We start from the raw sequence: 27895 nt of genomic DNA on the forward strand, positions 1-27895 counted from the left end.
TTGAGTCTTGCTAACATATGTCCCCAGCTGGAAAAAAAGTGCAAGGAGAAGCAGGTACACCTGTGCCATTAGGAAGACTCCTGGTCTGTAAGTTATTTTATATTTTTATTTACAATATTTGACCTAATTAGTAGAGAGCTGAGCTGGGTCTTTACTTACACACCATAAACATTCAGATTTTACACTAAAAAAAAATAGAAAACACAGTATTGTGTGCTAAGTTGGCCAACTATTTTGTTTTAAAATCAAAAGAACACAATGTGTAATTATTCAACAGTTGTGTTACCATTGTTGTGTTGCTTATTGTTCCATTGTATACCGAAGTGCGTTTTCCTTGTGTGAACACCACATTTTGCTCTCCACGGGGTTTAAAGCGTAGCTTTACCGAACCGGTTTGGATTCCGAGACCCTGGGGCATTTCTTTGAGTGAGTGCTGCTCGGGATGTCCAGCTGAGATCACAAGGGAAAGGAACCAAGCACATCGTTTCTAGTGTTATCGTTTATATGGATGCAGTAATTAAAATTAACGGGTCTCCTCAGGAAGCGTTTCTAGTGGGCGGCAGCGCCCATGGCAGTTGCACAGGTGGGCCTCAGGGAAAGAGGTTTGGGAACCCCAGGGTCAGGGCACGATCTCCGTCTCAGCGAGCGCTGGCGTCTCCTCCAGCTTGAAGTGCAGACACCTGCTCGAGGTCACCCGGGTAGGCCCCACCCCACAGCAGCCTGCCCCGCGCGACACAGCCTTGTGACACAAGGGAGCCGGGAAGAGGGGTCCCTTCAAGCCAGGCCCCAGCCGTACAGCATGTTTGACTATAAGCCAGCCAGTGCCCACACACTCGCCGCCCCTCCAGCCCACACGTAGGCACGGAGCCAGAATCACTGTGCAGAGTCCTCATGGACCACGACACAGCGCCAGGGCCTGCCAGGCTCCCTTCAAGAGCCTTGTAGCCAAGCAAATCCAGCTAGTGTCGCACTGAGGCTGCAGGCCTGCCATGGGGCGTGGGCAGGGCCAAGGCTCAGACAGAGGGGGACCCTGACAGAACCCCATCCCGCGTCCCTCCAGCCAGGATCTCCTCTTCGCCGTGCAAGGACCTGGGCTGCAGCTTGCCAGCAAGGCTGCTGCCGGGGTGCAGGCGTGCAAAGCGCCCCAGGGCCCAGATGGGGAAGACGTTGCGGTAGGAGGTGTAGCTGATTGCACAGGACTTGTTGAACACTCCAGAGATGTTCTCCTGCGCGAGGAGAGAGACAGAAAGAGGCAGGATTGGCAGGGTGCTCACGAGCAAGGGGAAGTCCCACAAGCCCTTTGCACTCTCACAGGTCTGTTGCAGGTACTGTGCCAAGCACCCATGTTATGACTGATGCACCCATGTTTCCCACATGTCCCGGCACACGGATACACTCCCTGCCTTCCTGCTTGCTCCCGCTGAGGCAGGACTCACCGCACACACCCAGGGCCAGTGTATCCCCACCCCACTCCGGTGGCCCCTAGGGGCCAGACACTGGCCAGCAGTGCCTAGGTGGGGACTGCCCTGCCTGGCACAGAGCCAGTGTTAACAGGCTCTTGCAGCCTCCAGCATGTGGCATGGTCGTGGCACGGATGGAGCATGCTGCTGGATGGGATTACGGCCAGCCCCATGTACTAAAACAGTCCTTGGGCTGCTCTAACGTGTGCTGGGGCCAGTCCCAGAATCAGGCAGTCAGACCTCCCCACCTCCCAGGGCTTCCCTGCAGCCCTTTGCCCATCCACTCCCATCCCCTTAGCACACGTTGCCCGCATCTCCCCGTACACCTCCAGCCACCGAACAACAGGGGTCAGCAGATGAGCCGAGCCGCACCCTGCCCTGTTCCTGGTTCCAGCTGGATCCAGGGCTCCACTAGCCGAGGGCACGGGGCCCTGGGAAGGGTCAGGTAGAGTCACACAAAGCCACGCGGCCTGAGCGAAGGGGGAATACCCCAGAGATATATAGAAGAAGCCTCGTCCTGCCCACAGTCCTTGCACCCAGGGTGCCCTGTGGTATGGTGAGCCACTGGGATGCAAAACGGATCCACATCCAGGGATTTTACAGGCTATTTCCATGTGCACAAAGCAGCAAACCCCATAATGGCCCCAGCTCCACATGACGCGGAGGGCGAGTGCTGGCAGGGGAAGGCAGGGCACACAGGGCTGGCTTGGGGCGCTCTTTAGTTTGCCAGCGTGAACAACGGGGAGATGACAGGCAGCTGGCAAAGCGGAGCCCAGAGGCAGCGTAGTAGGGAGAGGAGGGAGGTCAGCCAGAGACCCTGCCTCATCTGGGACACTCCCACTGCCGAGAGCATCTGCTCCCACAGCATTTCGCTGCTTTGCAGCCTTGGGCTGCTTTGGGCTCTGCATGGTGCCTGGATCCCCAAGCAACCACGACAGCAAAAGCCCCCTCACCTCATGGCCTCAGCCCGAAGCCTGCACTGATCAGAAGCAGGGCCCACCCAGAGTGTATCCCGGCACCCCCACCTCTCTGCGAGATCTACAGCTCATTACTGCAGCTAGGGATGGACCGACATGCTCTGAACAGCTCCAGCTGGTTCAACATGCCGCAGCTCCCTGCTCTGCCCCACAGGTCACCCCAGTACCTGCTCCCTGCCCCGGCTCCCCTCTCACAGAGTCCAGGGCAAGGGCTCCAGCTGCTGTTTAAACCTTCTCCACCAGGGAGATCGTCCCTTCTCCTGAGACCCATGACTTCTCCTGACAACTGCATTCCACCAGCTCACCCAGACAGGGAGGCTTTTCAATACAGGAGACAGAGTTCTCCCTGGAGCTGAACCTGGACTGTGGAACTCACTGCCACATGACAGAAGAGACCACAGGCCAGAACGAAATGCAAAGCTCAACGATTCCACGGAGCCATCCTCAACCAACGATTCCCCCTCACTGACAGCTCCCAGCAAAACCTTTTGAGTCGTCAGCCTGCTTCTCCCACAGCTGGGAGGGACGAGAGGGAGAAGGCTGGCTGGCTGAAATGCCTGCAGTGATAGGGGCTGGACACATTAGAGAGAGCAAAGAGGAGCTGCATACCTGAGGCCAGTCACCATTGGGCAGCTGCTTGTCAATCAAAACCTTGATCCCCTTCTCCAGCACCCCAACATCTGGGTATCTGCAAAGCGAAGGGGCCGAGGTCAGTGGGGCTGACTCCGAATAGCATGCTAGCCCTCGACCCCTAGCGCACACAGCCACAGCTGTCCTCTCTCCCTCCCCGGCACCGCAGCGGGAACAGGAAAGCTCTTCTCCTCTCCCCACTAGCCCCCAGCACTCACACTGTGTCATTCACAGGCCGGCAGGGTGGGCACCAAAGGCCCCAGACAACCAAGCAGGTGAGGAAGCACCAGGCATTAAAGCCAGGCCTGCGACAGCAGCCGTGCCAAGGCTGGGGTGGTGGCTCTGGGCTGCGCTGCTGCCTGGCAGAGCCCGGACGCTCGCTGTGGGGAAGCCGGTGGCGTGACGACGGCACCAAGAGCCAGCCCGTGGGTCGGAGCGGTCACTGGCTAACCCCTCTTGGCGCGGGCGCCTCCCGATCGCTGGGGCGTGTGTTCTGGGCTAGCCCATGCCAGGACACCGCAGAGCACAGCAGGGGGCAGGCATGGCGCGAATGAAGGCTTCCACGCCAGCGCCCCAGTGCCAAGCTCCTTGGCAGGGCCGTGCTCTGTGAATGCGGGTGAAGAGGGCGATGTTCTGCCGTGAGGAGCGGCGTCGGTGCTCCTACCTGACGGCCATGAGCCCCAGCAGGGCCCAGCAGGTGTTGTGGATCTGGGAGGTGGGGCTCTGCACATATCTGCGCTGCTCGCAGGACTCAAAGTCCTCTCCCCAGCCACCGTCCTCCATCTGCTTGGAGACCAGGAACTGGCAGGCCTGGCTCACCTCCCTGCATGCGGCTCTGAAGGGACAAGGCAGAGCAGTGGGAGTCACGGGGGGCAAAGGGCCTAAGCCAGGGCGGCCTCGTGGGGCTTTGGGGGAAGGGGCTGGAGGAGCAGGCAGGGGCAGGAGACAGCGTGAAGCTGGGCCAGTCAGGCCCTAGCAGGAGCCTGGGGCTCCGAGATAAGCCCTGGCCCCGGGGGTGGGAGCAGCAGCCTAGGGCCAGGCGAGCTCCTCTGGCGAGTGCACAAGCTGGCTCTGAACACCAGAGCCCCCAGCTGCGTGCGGCCAACAAGCTGGAGCGAGGGGACCACGGGCTGGGGACAAGGCCCCAAGGGCTGTGACTGTCAGTGAGTGGGGGACGGGAGGGCTACAGGACAGGACAGAGGAGGCCGGCAGGGAAGGCTGCTCCGGGTTTGAACAAGCTCCTCTCCCAGCAGAGTGATGCAGCACCTCCCGTGCTCCAGGGATGGCGCCAGCCCCTCCAGGCCATGCCCTGCAGGCCCCGGGCAGCCAGGGAGCCACGCTCAGAGCCGTGCCGGGTTCCCACACTCACCCGTTCTCGTAGGTGTGCTGCAGACAGGCCAAGGCCTCCAGTCCGAACCAGGTGCCGTAGGTAAAGCACACGCCCCAGCTCCTGACGGGAGGAGAGCGCCGGCGTCAGGCAGCGCAGAACACTCTGTGGCTCTAAACACCACCGGCCCCCCGCACCACAGATGGGCGTGGGAAGTCCCCCCCTCTCAGTACAGTCCCTCCCCGCCACAGACCATGGGGAGGGCCCTGTCGCCTCCGGCTGTCCCCTCAGGCTACACTGAGCCTTTACTAGAGCTGTCGCGCACACACGGGCCAGGAGTCGCATCCCATCCCACGTCGCTGCATGTCTGGCTCGTCTCTAGTCCGCAAGCTAAGGAGGCTAGTCACTCACTGTACAGCACCCAGCGCCACAGACTCCGGTCTGCGGCGGCACCCTGGACACAACCCTAACAGGCCGGAGCCAGCCCCCCACACCCCGTCCCCCAGACCCTGGCACACCCGGAGGGAAAGGGGAGAGAGGGTTGCCCAAGAGTGCAGACACCAGCCCCTCACCCCAGCCGCCTCCTGCCCTGAGCAGCGGGGAGTTTGCTGCACCAGAGGTGCCCCTGGCCACTCACCCTTCCCACGAGCCGTCAGCTCTCTGCACCCTGCAGCAGTACTCCAGGCCCTTGCGCAGCGTCTCTCTAGACAGGAGGAGAGGGGGTTCCTTAGTGTGCACCGTCTGTCCTCCTGCCTGCCCGACCCAGGGGCACCTTGGGAGCTCACATCCCCTCTGAGAAGTGGGGGCCTGGCCCCTATTAAAAGGATCACCAGAGGGTCTTAAGCTGCAAGCGGGACTGAGCTTCCACAGCCCCTGGGGGCTCAGATGGAGACAGGACCTCCACCCCGAGACGTTTGCTGGTGGCCTCCCAGCTGGTCTGCAGATGAAACACATCCTGGCCTCACACAGGAAGCAGATGTACTCAGGTGGGCTGTTCTGAAAGGGTAGCTAGGAAAGGAGGATGCCCCCCGCTGCCCCAGGGCAGGGCTGTCCCAGGGGCGTGCACCCAACCAGCGGCACCCGCTGGGACAGCAGCTGCCGTGTTCGGTTACCGGGTTCGTTCCCGGAGCTGTGTGCGGCAGGGTCTGCCCTGCGGGTCAGAGCATACAGGCGGAGCCCACGCCAGGTTCATCCCAGCAGGCCCCACTTACTGACCTCCCCAGGGTGCAAGCTTTGAACTGACACTTCGGTGCTCCCTCTCCCTGTTACCTGACCTCCTGGGCCCGGTGCTCAGGGAAGGCCTCGTGGAAGTGCTTCAGTGCCTGCACGACGGCCGACGTGCACTCCACGTAGCAGTAGTCTATCATGATATCACCTGCCAGACAGGAGAAGCAGCAGTGAGCATCCCCATCACACAGGGACTCGTGGCCAGCAAGCAGCTCAAGGACAATGCCAGGCACTGACAGGGGCCCTGCCTCCCCGGTGCACTCCCATCCAAGGAGCTGTGCAGAGGGGCTGTCTCTGGGGATGGGCACTGGCTGTGTGACTGGGCCGAGAGCCCCCGAGCCTGCCTTGGGCAGCACTCCCAGCAGACCTGGCCCTGCCTCCCCTCGCAGTGCGAGCGACAGTAGCTGGAGAGAGGCACATCGCGCCTACCCTTACCGAACACCTCCGAGGGGTTCAGGAGCTCCAGCAGCCGGCCCCCCCGCTTGGTTTCGTACGTCGCGAAGCCTCCATCAGGATTCCTCATGCTCAACAACTGCCCGGACATGGAAGGGAAGAGATTGACAATCCAAACCAGCCTTGTTCACTCCCTGCTACAAATCAACCCCCTCCCCACGACCCGCACAATCCCTCTCCAGAACCCTAAATCCCAAGGCCAGAAGGGCTGGCCTGGCCTTCATAGCACAGGCCAGAGACCTGCCCCAAAGTAAGTCTTTTCCAATGACAGCAGATCCTCTAAAAACCAGCCAATCTTGATTTTAAAATGGCCAGTGATGGCGAATTGACCACAACCCTTGAGTTGTTCCAAATTTTAAATACCCTCTCTTTCCAGTCTCAATTTGTCTGGCTTCAGCTTCCAGCCATTGGATCATGATAGACCTTTCTGTGCTAGACCGAACAGCCCATTATTAAATATTTGTTTCCCATGTAGGTACTTCTAGACTGGACTCAAGTCACCCCTTAACCTTCACGTTGTTAAACTAAACAGTGATAGGCTCAAGGAGGTCAATCTATGGGACAGGTCTTCTAATCCTTTAATAATTCTCGTGGCTCTTCTCTGACCCCCCCAGTTTATCATAATCCAAGAAGGATTTTGGACACCAGAACTGGGCACGGGATTCCAGCAATGGTCACACCGGTGCCAAATACAGAGATAAAATAACCTCTCTCCTCCTACTTGAGATTCCCCTGCTTATGGATCCCAGGATCCCATTAGCTCTCTTGGCACTGGGAACTCCTGTTCAACTGATTCTTCAGCAGGCCCCCCAAATCTTTTTCAGAGTCCCTGCCTCCCAGGATACAGTCCCCCATCCTATAAGTATGGCCTGTACTCTTTGTTCCTAGATGTATACATTTACATTGAGCCATATTAAAATGCAGTTTGCTTCCACCCAGCTTACCAAGTGATCCATATCGCTCTGAATCAGTGACCTGTTCTCTTCATTATTCACCACTCCCCCAATCTATGTGTTATCTGCAAATTTTATCAGTGATGATTTTATGTCCTCTGCCAGGTCACTTATAAAATTTAGGGCTATCAAGCGATTAAAAAAAATTAATCATGATTAAATTGCGCAATTAAAAAAGTTAATCGTGTTTAATCGTGCAATTAATTGTGCTGTTATACAATAATAGAATAGAATTTATTTAAATATTTTTGAGGTTTTCTACATTTTCAAATATGTTGATTTCAAGTACAACACAGAATACAAAGTGTACAGTGTTCACTTTATATTTCTTTTTTATTACAAATATTTGCACTGTAAAAAACGAGAGTATTTTTCAATTCACCTCATACAAGCACTGTAGTGCAATCTCTTTATCATGAAAGTGCAACTTACAAATGTAAAATTATGTAAAAAAAAATTGCTTTCAAAAATAAAAATGTAAAACTTTAGAGCCTACAAGTCCACTCAGTCCTATTTCTTGGTCAGCCAATCGCTCCGACAAACAAGTTTGGTTACAATTTGCAAGAGATAATGTTGCTCGTTTCTTATTTACGTCATCTGAAAGAAAGAACAGGCATTTGCACTGTTGTAGCTGGCATTGCAAGATATTTACATGCCAGATGCACTAAAGATACGTATGTCCCTTCATGCTTCAACCACCATTCCAGAGGATGTGTCCATGCTGACAACGGATTCTGCTCAATAACGATCCAAAGCAGAGCAGACCGACACATGTTCATTTTCATAATTGAGTCAGACGCCACCAGCAGAAGGTTGATTTCTTTTTTGGTGGTTTGGGTTCTGTAGTTTCCACATCAGAGTGTTGCTCTTTTAAGACTTCTGAAAGCATGCTCCACACCTCGCCCTCTAAGATTTTAGAAGGCACTTCAGATTCTTAAACCTTGGGTCGAGTACTGTAGCTATGTTTAGAAATCTCACACTGGTACCTTCTTTGCATTTTGTGAAATCTGCAGTGAGTGTTCTTAACATGACGATGTGCTGGATCGTCATCCAAGACTGCCATAACATGAACTATATGGCAGAATGGGGGTAAAACACAGAGCAGGAGACATACAACTCTCCCCCAAAGAGTTCAGTCACAAATTTAATTAACGCATTCTTTTTTTAATGAGCATCATCAACATGGAAGAATGTCCTCTGGAATGGTGGCCGAAGCATGAAGCATATCTGGCATGTCATTACCTTGCAATGCCGGCTACAAAAGTGCCATGTGAACACTTTCAGGTGACATTGTAAATAAGAAGCAGGCAGCATTATCTCCCATAAATGTAAACAAACTTGATTCTCTCTATTGTTCAACAGTACAATTAAAACTGCAATTAATTTTTTTAAATCACGATTAATTTTTTTTAGTTACTCGTGTGGATTAATCAGTTAACTGACAGCCCTAATAAAAATATTAAACAGCAAGGGCCAGGAAACTGATCCCTGCAACACACCTCTAGGAACACACTGCTTGATGCCGATCCCCTGTTTACAATTACATTTGGAAACCCATCAGTTAGCCAGTTTTTAATCCATTTAATGTTTGCCATGTTAATTTTGTATCGTTCTAGTTTTTTCACCAAATTTTGTGTGGTACCACATCAAATATCTTACAAAAGTTTAAGTCTTACATCAACACTATTACCTTTATCAACCAAACTGGACAGGATCTATTTTCCATAAATAATTTTTGATTATTCTAATTTTATTCTCAATGGTGACTGGCATTAATTATATTACCTTCCTTTAATTTTTTATTAATGGAGTTCCTTAGCCGCTCCATTATCTTGCCAGGGACTGATGTCACACTGACCGGCCTATAATTAACTCAAATATTTTATTTACCCTTTTCAAATACTGGCACAACATTAGTTTTCTTTCAGTCTTCTGGAATGTCCTCAATGTTCCAAGGCTTATTGAAAAAATCAACATTTACAGTCCAGTGAGCTTCCTAGCCAGCTCTTTTAAAACTCTTGGATTCAAGTTATCTGGACCTGCTGATTTTAAAATGTCTAACTTTAGTTGCTGCTGTAACACCCTCCAGAGATACTAGTGGAATGTAAAGATCATCATCATATGATAATGACGACACCATCTGGCTTTTCCCCAAATACAGATAAAAAATATTTATTGAACACTTCTGCCTTGTTTTGCATTATTACTGATCATTCTATCATTTTCATCTAGTAATGGACCAATACCATTGTCAGGATTCTTTTGTTCTTAATATCTTAAAAAACTCCTTCTTATTGTCCTTAACTCTGCAGGCCATAGATTTCTTCTTGTGCCTCTTTGTTTCCCTCATCCATTTTCTACAATTCTTAGCTTCCGGTTTCAACTTCCCTTTTCTTTCATTTGTTATATATTGTTTTCTTATTTTTATAGGTGCCCTCACTTCCCCTCTTATCCAGGTCTTTCGTTATCCTCTACCACCTTCTTCCTTGATTGTGGGATTGTAGCTTTTGGACATCGAATTGTTCTTAAACAATTCCCAGTTATCATCCACATTTTCTCTGATTAAATTCTTCCTCCCAGCTGATTTGGGTCATAATTGTTTAGCTTTGTGAGATTGGTCCTTTTAAAGTACCAAGTATATATGCCTCTGGTCTGGACTTTATTCTGTTTGCACATTACTCATGTGATCAAGTTATGATCACTTGTACCTAAGCTACCATTAATATTTAGTTGTGTGATCAGTTTCTCTTTATCTGTCAAGACGAGGTCCAATATAGAATTCTTGCGTGTCTTTTTGAGTTAGGAAACGGTCAATGAGATTTTGAAATCCCAAGGATGTTTTGGTACTGGCTGCATGAGCCCTCCAGTGCGTGTCACTCTGACTGAAGTTCCCCACGATCACACAGCTTTTCCCCCTACACACTGTAGATAGGTGCGTAAGGGTCCGGTCATCCTGGCCCCTCGTGGGATTTGGGGTCTGTAGCAAACACCAACTTGTGCTCTGTCTGTCAGAACATTGATCTATTAGCATTCGAGATCATTGGCTTCTGAGTTATCGGTGACTCAGGACAGGTGATGCCATTTTTTATGTAGATGCCACTTCCCCTCCCCTTCTGCCCACTGGATCCTTGCTAAATAGGCCGTATTTAACATTACAATTAACGTTAACGATTTTAACATTCCAGTCGTGAGACTCGTCCCAGCCGGTTTCAGTAATGCCAGCTAGATCACATTTATGCTCATAGATGAGCAATTCCCATTCCTCTTGTTTGCCACCCGGGCCCTGAGCATTGGTGCATAGGCAATTCAAGAATTTTTTTCTCTTCATGTTCTTTGGCTCCTTGATTTTATTCTCAACATCTCAATTTTGTGCTAAATGAGGCCTCATTTCTTCCCTCTTTTTTCCCTTCCCTTTTGCTAGGAGCTGCCCAGAGTCAGAGGCACTTTTATCCTCCCCACGGAATAGCTGCCTGGTCTCCAAGGCCCTGGAGCCAGCTCGGGACGCTCGCGTCTGCTCCCCAAGACCTGGGCGAATGAGCTCCCTGCCCAGGGTGTCTGTGCTGTGAGCAGCCTGCCCGCCCGGGGAAAGGCACTGCGCTGTCACTCCACGCACCCCTGCAGGGACTGAGAACAGCTCTGCGCTCCCTCCCGCACCCAGGGCAACCTGGTCATGGCCTGTCAGGCTGCACGTGCTGCTCCCCTCTCAGGACTCGGGAGCGACACCCGTTGGCAGTGAGAGGCCCTGCACTAACAGCCCTGCCGGGGCTCCTCCTGGGGTTCATGCCAGCCAGGCCCAGCTCACATCCAGATGTGATCCCAGGCTCAAACCCAGCAGGTCGTATGTCCAGCCACAGGACGCCGGAGGCCACAGGGGGAGAACATCCCTCACCCAGAAGCCATTTTGTTTTAAGCTGTTCCGAGAGACGTGGCGCTGACTCGGAGGGTCTCCCTCCCCACTGGGTCTCCGCCACCTCTTACCACATTCACAGCATCAAAGAGGCGCCCCGTGGGGACGTGCTCTGCTATGAAGGGACACGTCTCCTGCAGCAGCATCACCGACTTCAGCCCCTCCGCAGTGCAGTCAGCCACGATCCAGCCACAGTCACGGGTGCTGAAGGGGAATCCGCCCTGGGGAGTCAGGCACCAGCACTCAGCCCCAGGAGCACGGAGAGCGAGGGCAACTCCCCCGCCACGCTCTGCCCTGCCCAAGGGAAGGTGGAGCCCCCTCATGCAACCCCACATTACAGCTCCGCTTGTGCACACGAACTGGGGAGAGAGCGCTCACAACCATCCCCCCCACCGAGTCCAGCAGGAGGCTGGGGAATCCCTCCTTAACAGCGAGGTGGCACCAGGAGTTACTGCAATAGCTTTCACGCTGGAGGCTGGGACCAAACCTAGGTCTGGGCCCCCAGCAGAGTGCCAGCGACAGGTGAAGTCCAGCCCGTGCCATGGACAGGCGTCCTCACAGAGTCAGTCAGTCACTGAGCAGCTGGGCGCAACGGGAGCCCCTGGGGCAGGTGAGGCCCAGAGCTGGCACAGCGGGGGCTGCCACGGAGGAGTCTGGGGGCAGGAACTCGTGCTGTGTCTGGCTGCCCTTTGCCTGTTATATGGGACCCTCAATTTCCCAGGTGAGGCAGCCTCCCTCACCAAAAAATACCGCACTGGAGAAAACAACGCTGCCCAGCCCCAGCCACAAACAGGCCTTAGTGGGATTGTGCCGCATCTCCTTCCATGGCAACTGGCCTGACGGCCACCCCTGCACCCACACCCTATCGGCCTCGGCTTACAGAGCCCCTCCGCTGCGATGTGATGTGTATCGGCCAAGCCCCGCCCGCATATACGGACACCAGGCCACCTGCTGTTCTGCTTCATATGCCACGGGCACCGCCAGGTAAATGCCAGCTCGTGCCCTTCTTCCAGAGGGTGGCCCAGCCTGTCTACCTGCCAGCCCCTCGGCACCTGGGATCACAGTCACAGCCGCAGACTCCTCCGGACACCAGAGAGTCGCTCTGCGGCCAGAGCCTCCCTCTGATGCTATCACAGGATAGCTCCGCTTTGAGTCTAGCAGAGCTAGGGGCAGCCGGACACATGAGGAATGAACATGGAACGACAGGGGAGAATCATCCCAGGGAAATCCAGGCCTGTGGCAAGCTGTACCTTGCTCATCTGGCGATAGTATTTCTGGTAGTCGGGCGGGTTATCCGGAATCTGCAGGAGATACAAGGAGCACCGGTGAGGAGGAACGGCAGGAGGTCCCGTACGCCCCACCGCAAAGGGCAGGGGTCCCACAGCTATGGCGATGGCCATGGGATCAAGGCCAGCCGCGCCCGCAGAGTACTCCTGTCTGCGCTGCCACAGTCTGATCGCCAGAGGCCAGGCTGGGATTGGTGCTTGTCCGTGCCACGTCTCCCTGGATCGGCCCAGGGCCAAGGCTGGCCCTAGACTCTAGCGCTGGGGTGGGGGGATGAGCAGAAGGGACTTCCACTGCTGACCTATTGCAGTATGCCCCGGTGCTGCCCTGGCACGGCTGTGTCAGCACACATGGGACCTGGAGCTCTCCCCCCAGCCCGGCTGCAGAGGGCCCTGTGCATCCACTCGTTTTCAGTGCTTCACCCCCCAGAGCCCTGAGAGGGCCCCATGGCTCAGTCCACACCAAGCTTCCCATGAAGCTGCCCTGCCCCGCGGGGCCCAGCACCAGGGACAGGGCAGCCCGAGAGCCGTCGGCTGCGGGGGTCTGACCCCCGGGCCAGGCAGCCCTGCTTAGAACAGGCCTGGACGATGCAGTGGTGAGAACACCAGCAGAGGTTCACTAGCGCCTGGGGAGCAGCCCCGGGAAACGGGACCAGTGCAGGGACGTCACAGGAAGCTCAGGGCCAGCCAGGCCCGTGTGCCAGCTGTGGCCAAGAGCAGGCGGGTCTCCCTCCCTGAGAGGGACGAAGCACACTGCCGTGCCCTGCAGCACTTCCCGCCCTGGCTCCAGGGCTGGGTGGGGAACAGCTCACTGCGAGAACCCTCACTGGAGCTGCAGGGGGACAGAAGCAGGGCTCTGGAAACGGGACCTAGAGAGAACCCGGCTGGGTCAGCCCCTACAGAAAAGCCCCATGGAACGTAAGAAGGAGGAAACCTACAGATCCAGCGACATTCGACAGGGGCGCACAGAAAGGACTCTGCAAACTAGTGCATTTCATAGACAACAAAAGCCCCTGAGCTGCGCAAGCCTGTGGGACACACAGCATTCGCCTCCCTGCCACGCTGCTTTAAAATGCCCCGGGACTCTGACTCCCAGCCCCAAATGGAGTTAAGCACCTCAATACCTTTGAGACTCTAGGCCTCTCTCCCTACCGGGGTCTGGTACCAAACCCCTTCCCTCCATATCTCCTAGGACGGCCAGTGGCGCTGGGTGCTGAAAGCCAGCTAACGAAACTGTAAACCCTGCGTGTTCAAACGCAAGGCGAAAAAGCACAATTCCCGCTCACTCCACAGGGGGGCAGCACAGCTCCGGAATTCTCGAGAACTGCAACGTAAGGCTAGCATCGTTCCAACAGCACCAGCGCGCATTTCACAGTGAAACCTGGGGGGCTGCACCACCCCCCGACCCCTGGCTCCCGCGCCTACAGCGCACGGAGGGGATGAGCCGCATGGCTGGATGCCGGGAAGCTGTGCAGCAGCTCCGTGCACGGGAGGACACTGCAGCCTTACCGAAGTCGGACTCCCCACATCTGCGACCCCAACTCCGTGCTCACCTGGGTGATTTTGAGGAACTCATGGGCCTGCCTCAGACAAGAAGCGAATGCCGGGTCATTCTGAGCGCCAGCCTAGACAAGGAGGCAGACACACAAAATAAAGAGACGTCACTGCTCAGTTCTGTGATCAGCTTAGTTCTTCGGGAAAAACAAATGAGAAGAGATCTCCTGGAATCTGTGCCCGGCACAATCAGTCCCTGGTAAGAGTCAAACACAGCACTCTGGCCAGCCAGGGACTCCGGGGCACCAGAGTTTCACCCAGCAGATCTGCACTAGGGTGGCTCATCTCGCGCTGGCTGGTACAGGCGAGGAACAGGAACTCTCAGGCTCTGAGCGACTGGCAGAGCAGCAATGCAGTGCCCGACGCTGGAGCTACGCCAAGCAACACACCTCCATCGCTCGCTCGGAGCGGGCAAACCCCAGTCTCTATATTCCAACACTGCCGCTGGCTCCGAGCCGCGCTGGGCTCTGGGCGGGTTTTACACAGCTGGTGCGATGTGGCCCATCTTCGTACCAGTGCCCCAAAGAGAACACACTGTGAGTGCAGGGAAGAGGTAACAGGAACTCCCCTTGATCCCTGCCCATATGCACGTCAAGGCCTACCCACCAGTGCCGTGGGGCCACGTGCCTGCACCTGACGGGGGTTAGGACAGTATTTTCAGGGGCCATCACTGGCAGCATGCCACATGCCTATGGAACAGTTGTAGCGGCTTCTCCCTGCAGCTGGCCAAGTGCAGGTTCCCAAGCGGCGAGACAGTGCTGCTCATCTCTGGGTGTTTACTACTGGGACACGTGCAGAGCCCCATGACATTCTAGCCTTCCTCCAAAGACACCTCGCACCCAGCGTTCAAAGGCCAGTCCGCCTGCAAACCTGCACACACCTGCCTTTGTACACAGGTGCGTCCGCCCGACGCTACGCGGCACTAGCTGTCCCGCACCCCTAGCGTGCATTCGGAGCTCTTTGGGATCGCAAGCCTGCAGGTCTCTCTCTAACAGCTGCGCTCTGGCTGCGCCACCGGTTACCGCAGGGGTGGCCAACCAGAGCCTGAGAAGGAGCCAGAATTTACCAATGTACATTGCCAAGGAGCCCCAGTAATACGTCAGCAGCCCCCATCAGCTCCACCCCCCACACTCCCAGCACCTCCCACCCACCAGCAGCCCCGCTGATCAGCGCCTTCCCCTCCCTCCCGATCAGCTGTTTCGTGGCATGCAGGAGGCTCTGGGAGGGAAGGGGAAGGAGCGAGGGCACGGCAGGCTCAGGGGAGGGGCCGGAAGGGGTGGAGTGGGGGCAGGGCCTGGAGCAGAGCCAGGGGTTGAGCAGTGAGCAACCCCCAGCACGTCGGAAAGCTGGTGCTGGGTCCCGGAGTCGGTGCCTGTACAAGGAGCCGCATGTTAACTTCTGAAGAGCCGCATATGGCTCCGGAGCCCCAGGTTGGCCACCCCTGGGTTACCGGCTCAGTGCAGGGAGCTCAGGGTGACATTCTCTGGCCTGTGCTATGCAGGGGGTCAGACTCGATGATCGTAACAGTTCCGTCTGGTCTTGACACCGGAGGCTGTAGAAACCTCTCTCTAGTGTTACTGTTGAGTGTAAACTGTAGGAGCTGGGCCCCCAAGAGCCATGGCACCGAGGAAAGTGCAGGATGGGGCCTGTCTGAGACCCACGTCCCTTGTGGGGCGGCCAGCAGGCTGGCACAACAGCAAACATTACCTCCAGGAAGGCTTGGACGGCAAACGCTGTGTCCCAGAGCTGGGATCCGTTGGTGCCCTGGAACAGAAGAGCATGCACTGAGAAGCAGCTTTTCCATCCGCCCCAGGCTTCCCCCCCCCCCCCAACAGGACACGCTGCGCAAGTGCTGCCACGCTGCCTGCAGGCTGCCATCACGCTGTACCCAGGGGCCCCGCAGACAGAGGAGGCTACAGGGCACACTGGCCGGGTACCGCCACGCTGCACCAATGGGCCTCGTGCACAGGGAGGGCTGCAACCTAAGGGAACCCACTGGGGCAGAAACGGGCAGCAGGGTTATGGGGTTTTTTGGTTCGGGGGATGGGAGTTAGAATTTCCCTCCAAAGCTATTTTAGGGTCTGATCCTGCAAGCCCCGCATGGACCCAGCGCAGGATGGCTCCAGGCACCTCACCCAATCCAGTGCTGGTGTATACAGCACCCTAGGCTGCATCCCACACACAGCGACTGGAAACGAGAGAGAGCCCCCAGCAGCAGGGAGAGCGCGAGCCGTAGGCATGGGCACGGGGGAGAGGGTCTCCGAGCTGAGATGTGAAGCGAGGCAGAGCCAGGAAGGCTGGCCCAGAGGGAAGGAGCTGCAGGGAACACGGCTCTCGCGTGGTAGAGGAGGCCGGAGGGAAGGGGAGAGAAGCTGCAGGAAGCCTACAGAGGGGTTCAAAATGAGGTCAGTTTGGCCATGGATCCCAAACCCAGAGGGGAGCGCGAGGAGGGGACTGGGATGGGCCGACGGGGCTCCAGGCACATGGGGGGCTTGGGCAGCAGCCTGTGGGTCCCGCTGGGTTCTGCAGGGCTGGGCCGTGGGGCAGCCCGAGAGAGGGCAGGTGCGGTAGTCAAGCCCAGAGGAGCTGAAGGCTGGGAGGTGGTCTCGGTGGAGCACTGCACTGCTAGATGACCTGTGAGTGCTCTGTCAGCCGGGACCAGGCCACGACACCAGGAAGAGTCCTTGTTTGCATGACAGACAGCAGTGCGAGTGGCTGGCCGGGGGCAAGGGGAGCTGTGGGGCAGGGTAGAAAGGAGGTGGCAGAGCTGCGTCTGGGGGATGCGCCACTGTCCCAGGAGAAGCAGATTTGCCTGGGAGACACTGAGCTGCAGGAAGTGGGACAGAGAAGCAGGCCTGGGTGGCCAGGGCATGGGGGAGCAGCATGCAGCCCCTTTCCTTGCTGGACACTCAGCTGAGGCCAACCAGCCGTCAGTGCTCTGTTCTAGCCCCCAGCACAGGCAGGAGTGCGGCTGCCCGCTAAGGTGCGGGCCAGAACCGCACAAGCAGAGACAGGACAGGACAGGACTCCTCCCCTAGGCTCCACCTCAAGAGCAATAAATGTGTGGCATGGGCGGAAAGCCAGAGCACAGGGGCTGGACACGGGATGACGGGTGCCGAACAACCCCCAGAGGTGCAGGGGAAGCAGCTGCCTGAGAGCAAGGACACATACTGCTCCCGACACCTATCCCTTCTACCCTCAGCCAGGAGGAGGAGCAGGGACGGGAAAGGCGGCTGCCACGAGCCACACAGCTGGACCAGGGCTGGTCCTGCGACTATCAACAGCCTGGCAGGAAAGGGAGACATTGCAGGGGTGGCAGATCCCCTGAGGCAGAGCAGCCTGGCGAGACCCCTCTGCAGTACACGCTCAGTCCCCGGGTGAGGGATCCCTGCCCAGCCCTGCGAGCCGTCTCGGCAGCAGCGAGAGCGCGCCTAGCGTCCCTGCGTTCGCTGCCAGGGCCACAGAGCCGTACCTGCATCTTCAGGCCGTCGAGTCCCAGCCTGCATGGAGAGAGAGCACATCATTGCAGCAGCCTGGGGAGCGCGGTGCTGTCCCCAACCTCCCGCAGCCACCCGGCGTCTGACAACTCTGCTGCCGGGGCATGGAGTACTCGGCTTCAGTGGCAGTCTTTCAGCGGATTCCCCAGGGGCCCTGGCCGGCCCCTTCCCAGCCCTCTGGCCCCCACCTGACTGGGAGAACTGGAGCGAGTGGGACTTGCTAATGAGAAGCCAGTGTCTGGAGCTGGCTGCTGATCAGTGCAGGACCCCCCTGTTCGCATGCTGCCTGCAGAGAGCTCCCTGCTCCTGGGGCCTATGCAGCGGGGTAGCCCTGGGAGCAGAGTGGAGTCCCCCACGGCAGGGCTGGGCAGCGGGTTCCCTGCTAGGGCCTGGGGACTCCCGCGCGGGACAGCGGGGCTCTCTCTAGCGGAGCCCTGCACGGTCTTCGGGGGTGGGGAGGTGCATGGCCCTGGCCTTACCAGAGGTAATCAGGGATCCTGGAGACATGCTCCTGGAAGGCTGGAGAGCTCTCCCCCTCCACGTACCAGCGAACCAGCATGTTAATGGTCTTGGAAATCTGCCGAGAGAGCAGGCGTCACTCCCTTGCAGAGCACAGCCGACCTGACCTTGTGGCCAGCCACAGGAGCAAACCCCAGGCTGGGGGCTGTCTGCAAGTGAGCGAGCACGTCTACATGGGGCTCTGGCCACAGAATGGACCCCTTGGCATCCCCACGTCTGTTCCCCATCACAGCGCAGGAGATCACTCTCCAGCCAGGGCCTTCCACCAGCTGACTCCACACCCCGCAGCTGTTCCCAGAAGACTCCGCAGAGGGGGACAGCTGGCATGCCCTCCCTCCACTTCCACTGGACAACGAACAGGCGGCTGCTCACGCCCCTAGTCATCTACTGGGAACTCTCCTGTGTGCAGCGCCCAGCACCACAGGCCCGGAGCCCGCCTGGATTGCTGCTTGCTATGGTTACATGCCAGGGCATCTGTGCAGAGCCGGGGAGTCCCAGGCCGGTCTCTCCCATGCCTGGGGGGGAATCGGAGCCAGCTCCGTTTAGTCGTTGGAAGCAGTAACGAGCAGCCTACCGGGCCAATGCTGATGGCCTTGGTGAATCTGTCATCAGCCTTGATGTGGTCGTACAGCTCCGCGATGGCTCGCTGCCTCAGCCGAGCGCTGTGGTGGGCTTCGTATACGTTCAGGATGGCTGAGACGGGAACGAGAGAGACACGATAAGGAAACTCTTACCAGCTGCATGGTCCCAACTCCTGTGCAAGCAGGGCCTGGCCCCGAGCCCCAGAGAGCTCCCCCAACCCCTTCCCTGGCTGGCCAAGGCTCTGGGGGGAGCAGGGCACAAGCCCCAAGGACACAGCCCCAGAACGCTCCACACCTGGACTAAGCCCTGGGCGTCTCACTGCTGCTCAGCCCGAGACAGGGCCAGAGGGAAGGGGGAAGCTGCTGAATGGGGGACAGAGCCTGAGGAATTAAGATTCACTCAGTGCCCCAGCACACAGCCCGCACGGGACTCAGAGCCTCGGCAGTGTTTGGCGCTGTTCTACGAGCCCTGATTCGGCACCAATGGCACCAGACTGAGGATGGCCCGGGGTTCAGCCTCCTCCAGCGGCAATCGGCACAGAGCCCTGCGCCTCTTCCACCTGCTGGGCCCAGGCGGCTGCTGCTGGCTCGTGGCCGACACAAGCGAGCCAGGGCAGCACACCGACTGCTCTCGTGCCCACTGGGCAGGGCAGTAACTGCGGCGCTATGATGAAGCCAGGCGGACACTGCTTTGTCAGGCACACGCATTCCCTCCCGGCTTAGTAATTTACTGTCTTGCCAGCTTCTGCCCCTGGCCACTCTGAGATCCCACTGGCAGGGCAAGGCTGACAGGAAGCTTGGGGGCTGCACCGGGGTCGGATGCGAGGCTATGGGGCAGCTCTCAACTCCGTCAGTGACCCGTGGCTGCGGGGACAGAAAACAACCTGCACATCCGCTATCCCTCGCCCTGCCCTGGCCAGGCCCAGCCAGTGCCCCACTCACCATTGGCGAGCGTGAGAAGCCAGCTGTGCGGGGTGTAGAGATCGCAGGCTGCCACGTTATTCCTCTGGGCCGGCCAGTCAATGCTGGAGTAGTCCTGGACGTACAGCTCCTGGCGGGGAGCAGGCAGGAGATCAGCCAGCCGGTCACCAGTGCGCCATGGGAGCAGACCCATGAGACGGCTGCAATTGTCAGCATGGCGGCATTAGCAGCCAGGGGGAGTTCAGCATGGAGCGCGCAGGGCAGCACCAGGGAAGGAGGACAGCGCTGCCTGGCCCGCTCTGCGGGCTCCACACCGGCCACCAGGAAAGGTCCCACGTGGGAGCTGCTCCCAGCGCCCTTCGCTAAAGAGACTTAACGAGAGCAGAAAGCACCTTCAGATGTGGGGGGCCTCCAGGGCCCACATAGCCCAGAACAGGGGGAGCATGCTGGAGCATGCTCAGGCAGTAGGGAGGGCTAACACTTCAACTTAATTCTGGCTGGAGGCCTGTGTGCAGGACTCCACCCCCCTCCAATTCACAGCAGGTCTCCCACAGCCCCGTGGGCAGGAAGACGACGGCCCCCTAAGGCGTAACCCCCCTTCAGGCCTAGGGGTGTCAGGTGCCCAGCCTGAGACACCAAGTCTGATTTGCAGAGGGCAGGGCTCAGCTCTGTCAAATCAGACCCCTCCCGGGGGGCCAATATGGCCTCCCAAAATATCACTCTTCCCTTTGGAAAGTGCAGGCCTTAGGCATTGTGAACGAGTGTGTGGTAAGTACCGTGCCACGGCATTCACAGGGAAAGTCTGCTCCCTGCACAACCCCAGACACTCTGCCCTTGGCTTTCCTTCCTACCTTGTCCTCCCAGCTCTCTCCTTCCTTCCCCAAAGCCCACCCCAATTCCTGCCCCATAGGGCTCCCTCCACCACTCCCCTCCCATCAGCCAAGGTTATCAGCAATGGAAGAGCATTAATGCGGTGCCTTATACTGGCTATTTGAGGAGAGCACTCCCGGTCCCCCGTGACTGTCCTGGCCACTGATTATCAGAAATAAGACTGGCAGGTGAGTGGATCACAGGGCAGAAGAACCTTCACAGGCAGAAGATACCAGGTACCAAAGGACAGAGAAAGGCAGAACAAGAACCAGTGGCTGAAGCTGAAGCCATAAGGCCCGAACAGTGAACAACGAGGATGATCAACCACCGGAATGAGCTGCCAAGGGAACTGGCAGACTCTCCATCTCCCGACTGGCTGCTTTTCTGGATGGCATGCTGTACTGAAGCCAGACATCGCTGGGCTCAGTCTGAAGTAACCAGGTGACATTCTCTGGCCTGTATTATACAGGAGCCTGACGAGATGATCTACCAGTCCCTTAACGTGATGATTCGGCCTCCAGGCTGTCATGCAGACAGCAGGGCATCGGTCCCATGCAGCTCCTGTTTGGAAGGTTACTACCACACGTATGATGGCAGAGCCTTTCCGTCTGCTAACGAGAGCTGGGATGCTGCACAGAAGTAACACACCAGTGGCCACATACTGACATCAAGGAGCCCAACCCAGCATGGGCCAGTCGTACCTCAGCCCTAAGCTAAAAGGAAAGCATGGAAGGGCCACATGGCTCAGTCAAGCAACAACCCCCTGAAGGAGCAGAAATGCAGCCCACACGACGCCAACATACAGAAGCATTTGCCGTGACAGGGAAGGCGTAAGGAGGCTCAGAGGGAACCGGAATGGCCAGCAGCAAATAGGAACTTCTGTAAGTCTCGGAGAACCAGAAGCTGGCGAGAGCCGCTGGCCCTTCTAGAGCAGCAGGGAGCGAGCGGAACAATCAGAGAGGACGAGACGCTGAGTGGCAGGGTTGCCAAAGTCTTCGCCACAGAGAACGAGGGGAGATTCCCACCCCAGAGCTCCTCTTTGGTAACAGAGACGAGGCAGCAGGAGGAACGGAGGTGTCAGACACAGGGCTGCTGGGACATGGCGCAGGGCCGTCGTGGTTAGTGCCCAGGCAGAGGGGAAGACCCAGAAGCTCTGGTGGGATGGGGGAACAAGGGACCGACGTGGGGATCACATCACATCACAACGAGCCCACAGGGATCTCCAACAAAGCACCACCAGGTGCTGCAGGGCCTGCGATTCAGGTCCAGTGAGGAGATTCGGGTCCATGCGACTAGACACAGCTGGGCCATGGCAGGAAGGGTCTCCAGGCCACCGTTACCCAGGGCGAGGAGCGGGGTGGGTGCTCAGGGAGTTCGTTTACCTGTCTGAGGCTCTGGACAAGCTCATCCTCCTCGGCAGTCAGGCGCGTGGCGTAGCAGTAGCTCATCGGCAGGTACACCTGACGACAGTGACACCAGAGCGTGGAGGGGTGGGCTGGCATCCAGGTCGGGAGCAGCCTGTCACACCACAGAGGGACGCTGTCGGCAGGGTGCGGGTTGGGGAGTGGAGGGTCGCAGGGACACGGGCACAGCTAAGGACAGGGCTGTGGGGCAGTCAGAGGGGTAATGTGCCCAGGAGACCCTCGGGGGCAGGATAGCCGCTGCCTCAGCGTCAGAGCAGCCCTACAGGACAATGCGCAGACCCCAGGCGATCACTGCTCCATGCTCCTGGGGTGCGGGGGAGCTGGGGGAGAAGCCGGAGCCCTCGTTTGGAGCCAGGAGACTGTCTCCTCCAGCCCAAGGAGAGCGCTCTGGGCTCTCCCAGCAACGCAGCGAGGCTGTTATCCTGGGCGGGGCCTCTGCCAACAGACTGCATCTGATTCCCTGCGGTTCGTGTTACAGGGTCCAGAGGGAGGCGCAGGGGAATAAACAGCCTCTCCTACAGGGAACATTACAGGGAAACTGCCGCTATTTTCCCTGTAATCAGCCAAATGGCTGAACTCCCTCACCTCACACTGCCCCCTGCTCCTGGCCCCATGGCCAGCTCGGGCACCAGCTGTCCCTGGGGGAGTCTGCGGCACTCCCAGTTCCAAGGCGGTGACAGCCATGGCATGCCAAATGGGGAGGAACCATGTCAGGACCCAGCACAGGCTCAGCCCCAGGAGGAAGGGATTTGAGGCGAGCGCAACGTGTGGGTCTGGAGGCTGGCAGAGAGGGCAGGAAGGCTGGAGCTCGAGCTTGGATGGGGGAGGGAAGGTCATCTACAGAACATCCCTCCTGCATCAGCCCACGCCCCAGCGTATCCCCTCTGCTCCAGGTCCTGGCACGAATGGTGCCTGGTTTCTGTGCCTGAAGCCTGCTGGCCCAGGCTGAGCAGGAGAATGGGGGACTGGTGCAGGCCGGAGATTGCTCTCAGGGTCCCTGGTGTTCAGCGTTGGGCTCTCTGCTAGGTGCTGCTGTGAGGGGACGGGGCTGCGGCTTGGGACTGAAAATCAATACACTCTGCAAATACAGAATAGCACCTACCACAGCTCAGGGAGCAGCGTGTTCATTCCCTCCCAGCTGTAAACATTCAAGACGGCCAGCCAAAACTTCCCCCAAGACGGGATTCCCACAGCACCACCTGGAGAGACACAGACACAGATCTGGGCTCTGATGGCAGCTACAGGGCCTGGGGACACGGACCTCACCACGTGACAGGGCATGAACAGAGGCTCCTGAATCCTGGTTTGGTCGTGCGGCAGGCCAGGGGCCCTGGACAGTTGCAGGCACACAAAGGGCACTGCACACCGACAGACAGCCATTCAGAAACGACATGTGGGAAAGGCACGTTTTCTGTGCAAGGTGCAGCTGGTGAGACCACTGAGCATCGTGTCATGGAGCCACCTAGTGAAGCTAAGCCACGTGAGGGGTGCTGGAGATGGGAATTTAACCCACAACCGACTGCTGAGAGATGGACCGGATGTTTGCAGAGATGGACCTGCCTCCCAAACGGAAGTGTTTGCAACCGGTGAAGGAGCTGAGGTTTCACCATCACCCCAGAAGGTAAGCGCTGTAGGAGAAGCTAGGGGCGGCAGGGCAGAAACTAATGTGCGAACTGCACACGCTGCCATGCAGCCGAGGACAAGCCATTGCAAAGGCTCACGCCACTCTGGGAACATGTCCCCTCGCCTACCACTCACCCTTTTGAAGCTGGGCCAGTCCTTCTCAACAGTCCCAAGCCCTATGGCTGCTGGGGTGAGAGGACAGGATGTCAGAGAGCTCCAGCCACGTGCTGACCTTTGCTGTGGAGGTTGATCCGAGCCCTCACGAGGTCAGGGTCATCTGGCCCAACTCCCAGGATCCTCAGGGATGCGTAGTTGAGTGCTGTGCCAAACACTGTCGATTTGTCTTCCACGTGCCTGCCACATACAGAGAGCGTGGAAGTCAGACATGGCTGAGCGCTTGTGCCATCAACCGAGACTGGTTTTACTGGGGCAAACCTAAGCAGGGGATTAAAGCTAACTGGGCAAACTAACCACTCTGGGCCATGCTGCTGGGAAAAGGGAAGGAAATGCTCCCAGTCCCTCACGCTAGAGGTCTCCCCATGGTGAAGAAGGGCTCTGGTCACGCCACATGCTGGCCTCCACGGCACTGCAGCACCAGCAGTCTCGCACGCAGCAGAGCTCCGAGCCATTTCCCACATGTAAGGGAGCACCAGGCCAAGCTCGGGATGCTGCGGCGGGGCGGGAGCTTCAGAAGCACTCAACCATGGCCTAGCCTGTCCCTGCTGAAGCCATGGGCAAGCGCTCTCGTCAAGCCAAGGGGGAGCAGAGCGACACCAATGCCAAGTACTTTGAAACCCCCACCATCGCGTTGCTGGAAATGCCGATGAAGTGGGGCTTGATTTGATAATGAAATCAGAGTGTTTTTCTCCCAAGGGCCAGCTTGAGGGCTGGTGGGATTTCAGTGATTCTGTTTAATCGGTTGAAAGTGAGACACACTGAAAATGAGCCAGTTTTGAACATTCTCCCTCATTTCCTAATGCTCCTCCGGGTCCCTCTCTCCTTCGCTGGAATAGGGAAACCAGCCTAGACAGTGGCGGAGAGCTGGCAGTGCAAGCGTCCGTTTCTACCATGATTTCTTTCCCTTTCACCAAGGCCTCTGATCACAGACCCTCCTCCTAGAGACGGGAAAGACATTCTTCTCCAGTGAAGCCAAGACAGAATGCACGTAACAAGGGCTACAGCCACAATGCCTCTGCAGGCCGGCCCCTGACACCACCCCAGCAAAGTTCCCGGCAGTCCATCCCTGCCTGCTGGAAGGCTCCCCTCGCCCTTGTTTCTGTGTCCTCCTTCCCTGAGTGTATTTAATGACCCAGCCAGCCCACCCCACTAACACACCTTAAGCCACTACAGCTGCTCTGCACCCCCGCAGGAATGCCATGACCCGGGGAGGGCTAGTGACGGGCAGCACAAAGCAGGTGGAGCAGGACCTAATGCCTGGCAATAATGTCTCGGATATATGGCTGTATTAGAGCAGATTAACAACACGCAAGGCAGACATCTCAGGAATGGAACTGGCTTTTGTGCTTGCGAGGGGCTTCTGAGATTTCCATACCATTTTCACTGGCTGTTTAGTACAGGGACAGACAGATAGGAACCATTCCTCTGGTCAGCCGGGTCTGGAACACACAACCCACCCAATGCAGCAAGAAGAAGAAGAAAGGAGCTTTTCTGCTACTCACAAGCCCCAGCCTCCGTCAGGGAGCTGCACCGAGCGCAGGTAACGCACCATCTCCCTCCTGTACCCTTCTGGCAGTGGGATCTTGGCAACGTGGCAAGTGATCAGGAAACCTGTTGGACAAAACAGTCCGCCCTTTAGGACAAACTACCCCTCGATTTCAGCCACTGGCACACTCTAGTTGGTTCAGAGAAGCATTCAGAGTAACAGCCATGTTAGTCTGTATTCGCAAAAAGAAAAGGAGTACTTGTGGCACCCTAGAGACTAACCAATTTATTTGAGCATAAGCTTTCATGAGCTACAGCTCACTTCATTTGAGCTTATGCTCAAATAAATTGGTTAGTCTCTAAGGTGCCACAAGTCCTCCTTTTCTATTTTCAGAGAAGCATGTGTCCTCTTCATGGTCAGCACAGGACACGAGAAATCACTGTAGCTAGGAGTCCCGAGTAAGCACTGCACTTATAGCTAACAGGGAGCAGCTACAGCCCAAGGCTAAATGACTCCAAGGTCATCGTCTGCTGGAACCCAAAAGTGTCATCAGGGCCATCCAGACAGCATGCACATCAGCCTGTAACATGACTTTCCCTAGCAACTCTGGTTTCAGCCCCCACGGTGGAACAGGCTGTTGGAGTCAGAACTGCACCAAAGGACCCCCCCACAACACACACACACACACACACACTTTCAGCAAAACCAGACGGGATTTAACTGGCTAGGTAGTTCTTGGTGCTTCACAACAGACGCCAGCTCATTATTAAAGACACGTTCACTGGGAATTAACTGTAGTGCAATGCAGCCGGGGCATTTCCTAGGTGACTGGCTGGGGAAACGATTGACCACTAAAGGTTTAGTGCCCAGTGCGCTGGGGAATAACAAGACGCTGCCCTGCCCAGGCCTGCGACAGTGTCTGAGCCTGAATCATCCCCCAGGTAGCTAAGCAAAGAGCCACGGACCCCACAGACCCTGGCCATGCTGCCGGACCCTGCTTGGCACCCGCTATCCCAACCCTAGGCAGGTAACTCTGTAGGGAAGTGCTGACGCTCAGAGCACATGGCGCAGCCCTTTCATCCACCGTACCTGGCAGCAGGAAGAGGGGCCCCCCATAGTCACCGGCCCAGTGCCCATCCTCCGCCTGCAGGCCAGAGTAAAACTTCATCCCATTCAGTGCTGCTTCCTGGGCTGTGCAGGCCTGGGGCAAGGCCTTGAAGAACTTACTCTGCAAAGAAAGGAAGAGGAGCGGGGACAGACACAAATTAAAAGAGCAATGCTCCAGCTCGCGCACAAGGAACGGCCAGCGGCCAAGACACCAGCAGGCTCCCAGCACCGCACTAGCTGGTGCAGGAAGGGCAGGGGAGGAATCACGTGCCTTATGTTAGGGAATATGGCGGCACTGCAGGCCCATGGGTAATCCGGGTACGTGTACCTCCCCCATGGCCTGCACTGGCCTTTCACACAATGCTTAGTAGCAACGCCAGCAACCGGACACCAAATCCAGCACCAAGCAACTGTGCAGCACCCGCGTAGCGATGAAGAGGGCATGGGAGGGGAGCAGAGGAGGAGCGTGGATACAAGTAGGGCGCTTGCTGCCTTGAAGCACCTTCTGAGTCATTCAGTGCATTATCCGCAGAGAGGACCAGGCCTGCCTAGCCCAGCATGGGTCAGCAGGCAGGGACAGAGCAGGGCAAACAGTCTCCCCCCATATTTTCAGGGGCCAGATTCCAGGGCTCCAGGCATGGAGGAGCCAGCGGATTCTGGTCCCAGGTGCGTACGATTCCCTCTTGCAGGGGGCTGTGACACCTGCCCTCTTCCCCAGTAACCAATACAACCAGGTTGGCGTGGGGTTGCACATGCTGCCCCTGATGCCGGCATTACCTGTGCCTGCCCTGTAGAATTAGCAAGCATGTGCGTCCAAGACAGTCACTGAAAAGAAGCCTTGCTTCAGAGACAACAGCTCAGCATTTGGGGGCAGGAGACAATGGCAGAAATAGGGGAATTACGGCCAGCCACAAGAGCATAGGGTTCAGGTGGGTGCCCGCTTCCCAGCCTGGGCAAGCGCTGCGCTGCTGCGCGTGAAGATCAGCCACCCACCGTGTCCAAGCCGAGGCAGTGAGCCTCCAGCCCGCTCTGCTCTCGCTCACGTTCCTCGCCAGCCTCCAGATAGCGCCATCTCTGCCGCCCCTCTTCATTGCTCAGTCGCCAGCGGGCGAGGTCACTGGCAGGTTCTGTTTTATACGGGCCGCCCCTTCTCCGCAAACACCTGGAGACACCACAGGGGACCAGACAAACCCCGGGCGCGTCACCAAGCGCTGCTGGCTCTGAGCATCAGGCGGCCAGTGCCCTGGGCCGCGCAGTAGACAGGAGAAGCCAGAGAGCTCTGCACTCGGCCACGAGCTGGCTGCCATCACTCAGATTTTGCAAAACAACAAGAATGAAGGGACAAGCACCTGACAGGCCCTCAACCGGGCCCATACAGGGGGCCACTTCTGACAGCGCTCCCCCTTCCTGGCACCTTCCCGCCCCACACTGCCCTCCTGTCCTCGCAGCAAGTTCATGGGGAGCCTCCCATCGGCCCATGGGGACCGGTCACTGCAAAGGGGTGGCCGCTCTCTCACCTCCCGCCGTGCTGGGAGGGGTGGGGCAGCTCATGGCTTTAAAATGTCTCGAACTCCTCGGAGCCCCGGCCCCGCCCGCACTGCATGGACCAGTGACTGCGGGCACCGCGCTGTGCAGCGTGACACCCAGCCGTACAGCGCCGAGCACAGGGCTCGGCCCGACTGTCCGCTCCGGGAGCCGCCGGAACACAAACGGGCTACAACTGGGCTGCAGCAACGCACCGGCCAGGGACACACAGAGACGCGCTCTCGCAGAGATACGCGCCCCCCCCGCGCACACTCACGTCTCGCGCCCCATCTCGCGGCCGCCCCGCAGCCTCTGGCGGGCCCGGCCCCCGGCGCGCGGCTCCCCGGCTCGGCAGACGTGGGCCCACGCGGCGCCGGCCAATCGCGGCGGGCCCC

At 57.5% G+C, this 27895-nt stretch overlaps 1 protein-coding gene across 1 annotated transcript; it reads right to left on the minus strand.

Annotated features, from left to right (window-relative positions):
* Nucleotides 1–78: 78 nt before the first annotated feature.
* On the minus strand, nt 79–27895 carry LSS (lanosterol synthase). Its single transcript, XM_037912579.2, has 22 exons — nt 27778–27895; nt 26970–27138; nt 25959–26097; nt 24886–24994; nt 23439–23560; nt 22686–22782; nt 21542–21677; nt 19311–19419; nt 18362–18480; nt 17748–17845; nt 17244–17271; nt 15479–15535; nt 13771–13842; nt 12185–12235; nt 11006–11155; nt 6057–6153; nt 5664–5769; nt 5032–5097; nt 4437–4517; nt 3732–3902; nt 3047–3125; nt 79–1226 (listed from the first exon to the last, which is right to left on the minus strand). Exons 1-22 carry the CDS (start codon nt 27789–27791, stop codon nt 1014–1016), a joined length of 2283 nt encoding a protein of 760 aa, XP_037768507.1. The 5' UTR covers nt 27792–27895; the 3' UTR covers nt 79–1013.

The sequence above is a fragment of the Chelonia mydas genome, chromosome 11 (assembly GCF_015237465.2).
Source record: "Chelonia mydas isolate rCheMyd1 chromosome 11, rCheMyd1.pri.v2, whole genome shotgun sequence".
In the NCBI taxonomy this organism is placed as follows: domain Eukaryota; kingdom Metazoa; phylum Chordata; order Testudines; family Cheloniidae; genus Chelonia; species Chelonia mydas.

Excerpts from the sequence above, each read along its gene's own strand:
- LSS (XM_037912579.2), bottom strand. Across the intron at positions 17,272-17,747 it reads AGGATCCCTGATTACCTCTG|GCTGGGACTCGACGGCCTGA; the intron begins GTAAGGCCAGGG and ends CTCTCCATGCAG. Across the intron at positions 12,236-13,770 it reads AGTTCCTCAAAATCACCCAG|ATTCCGGATAACCCGCCCGA; the intron begins GTGAGCACGGAG and ends TATCTCCTGCAG.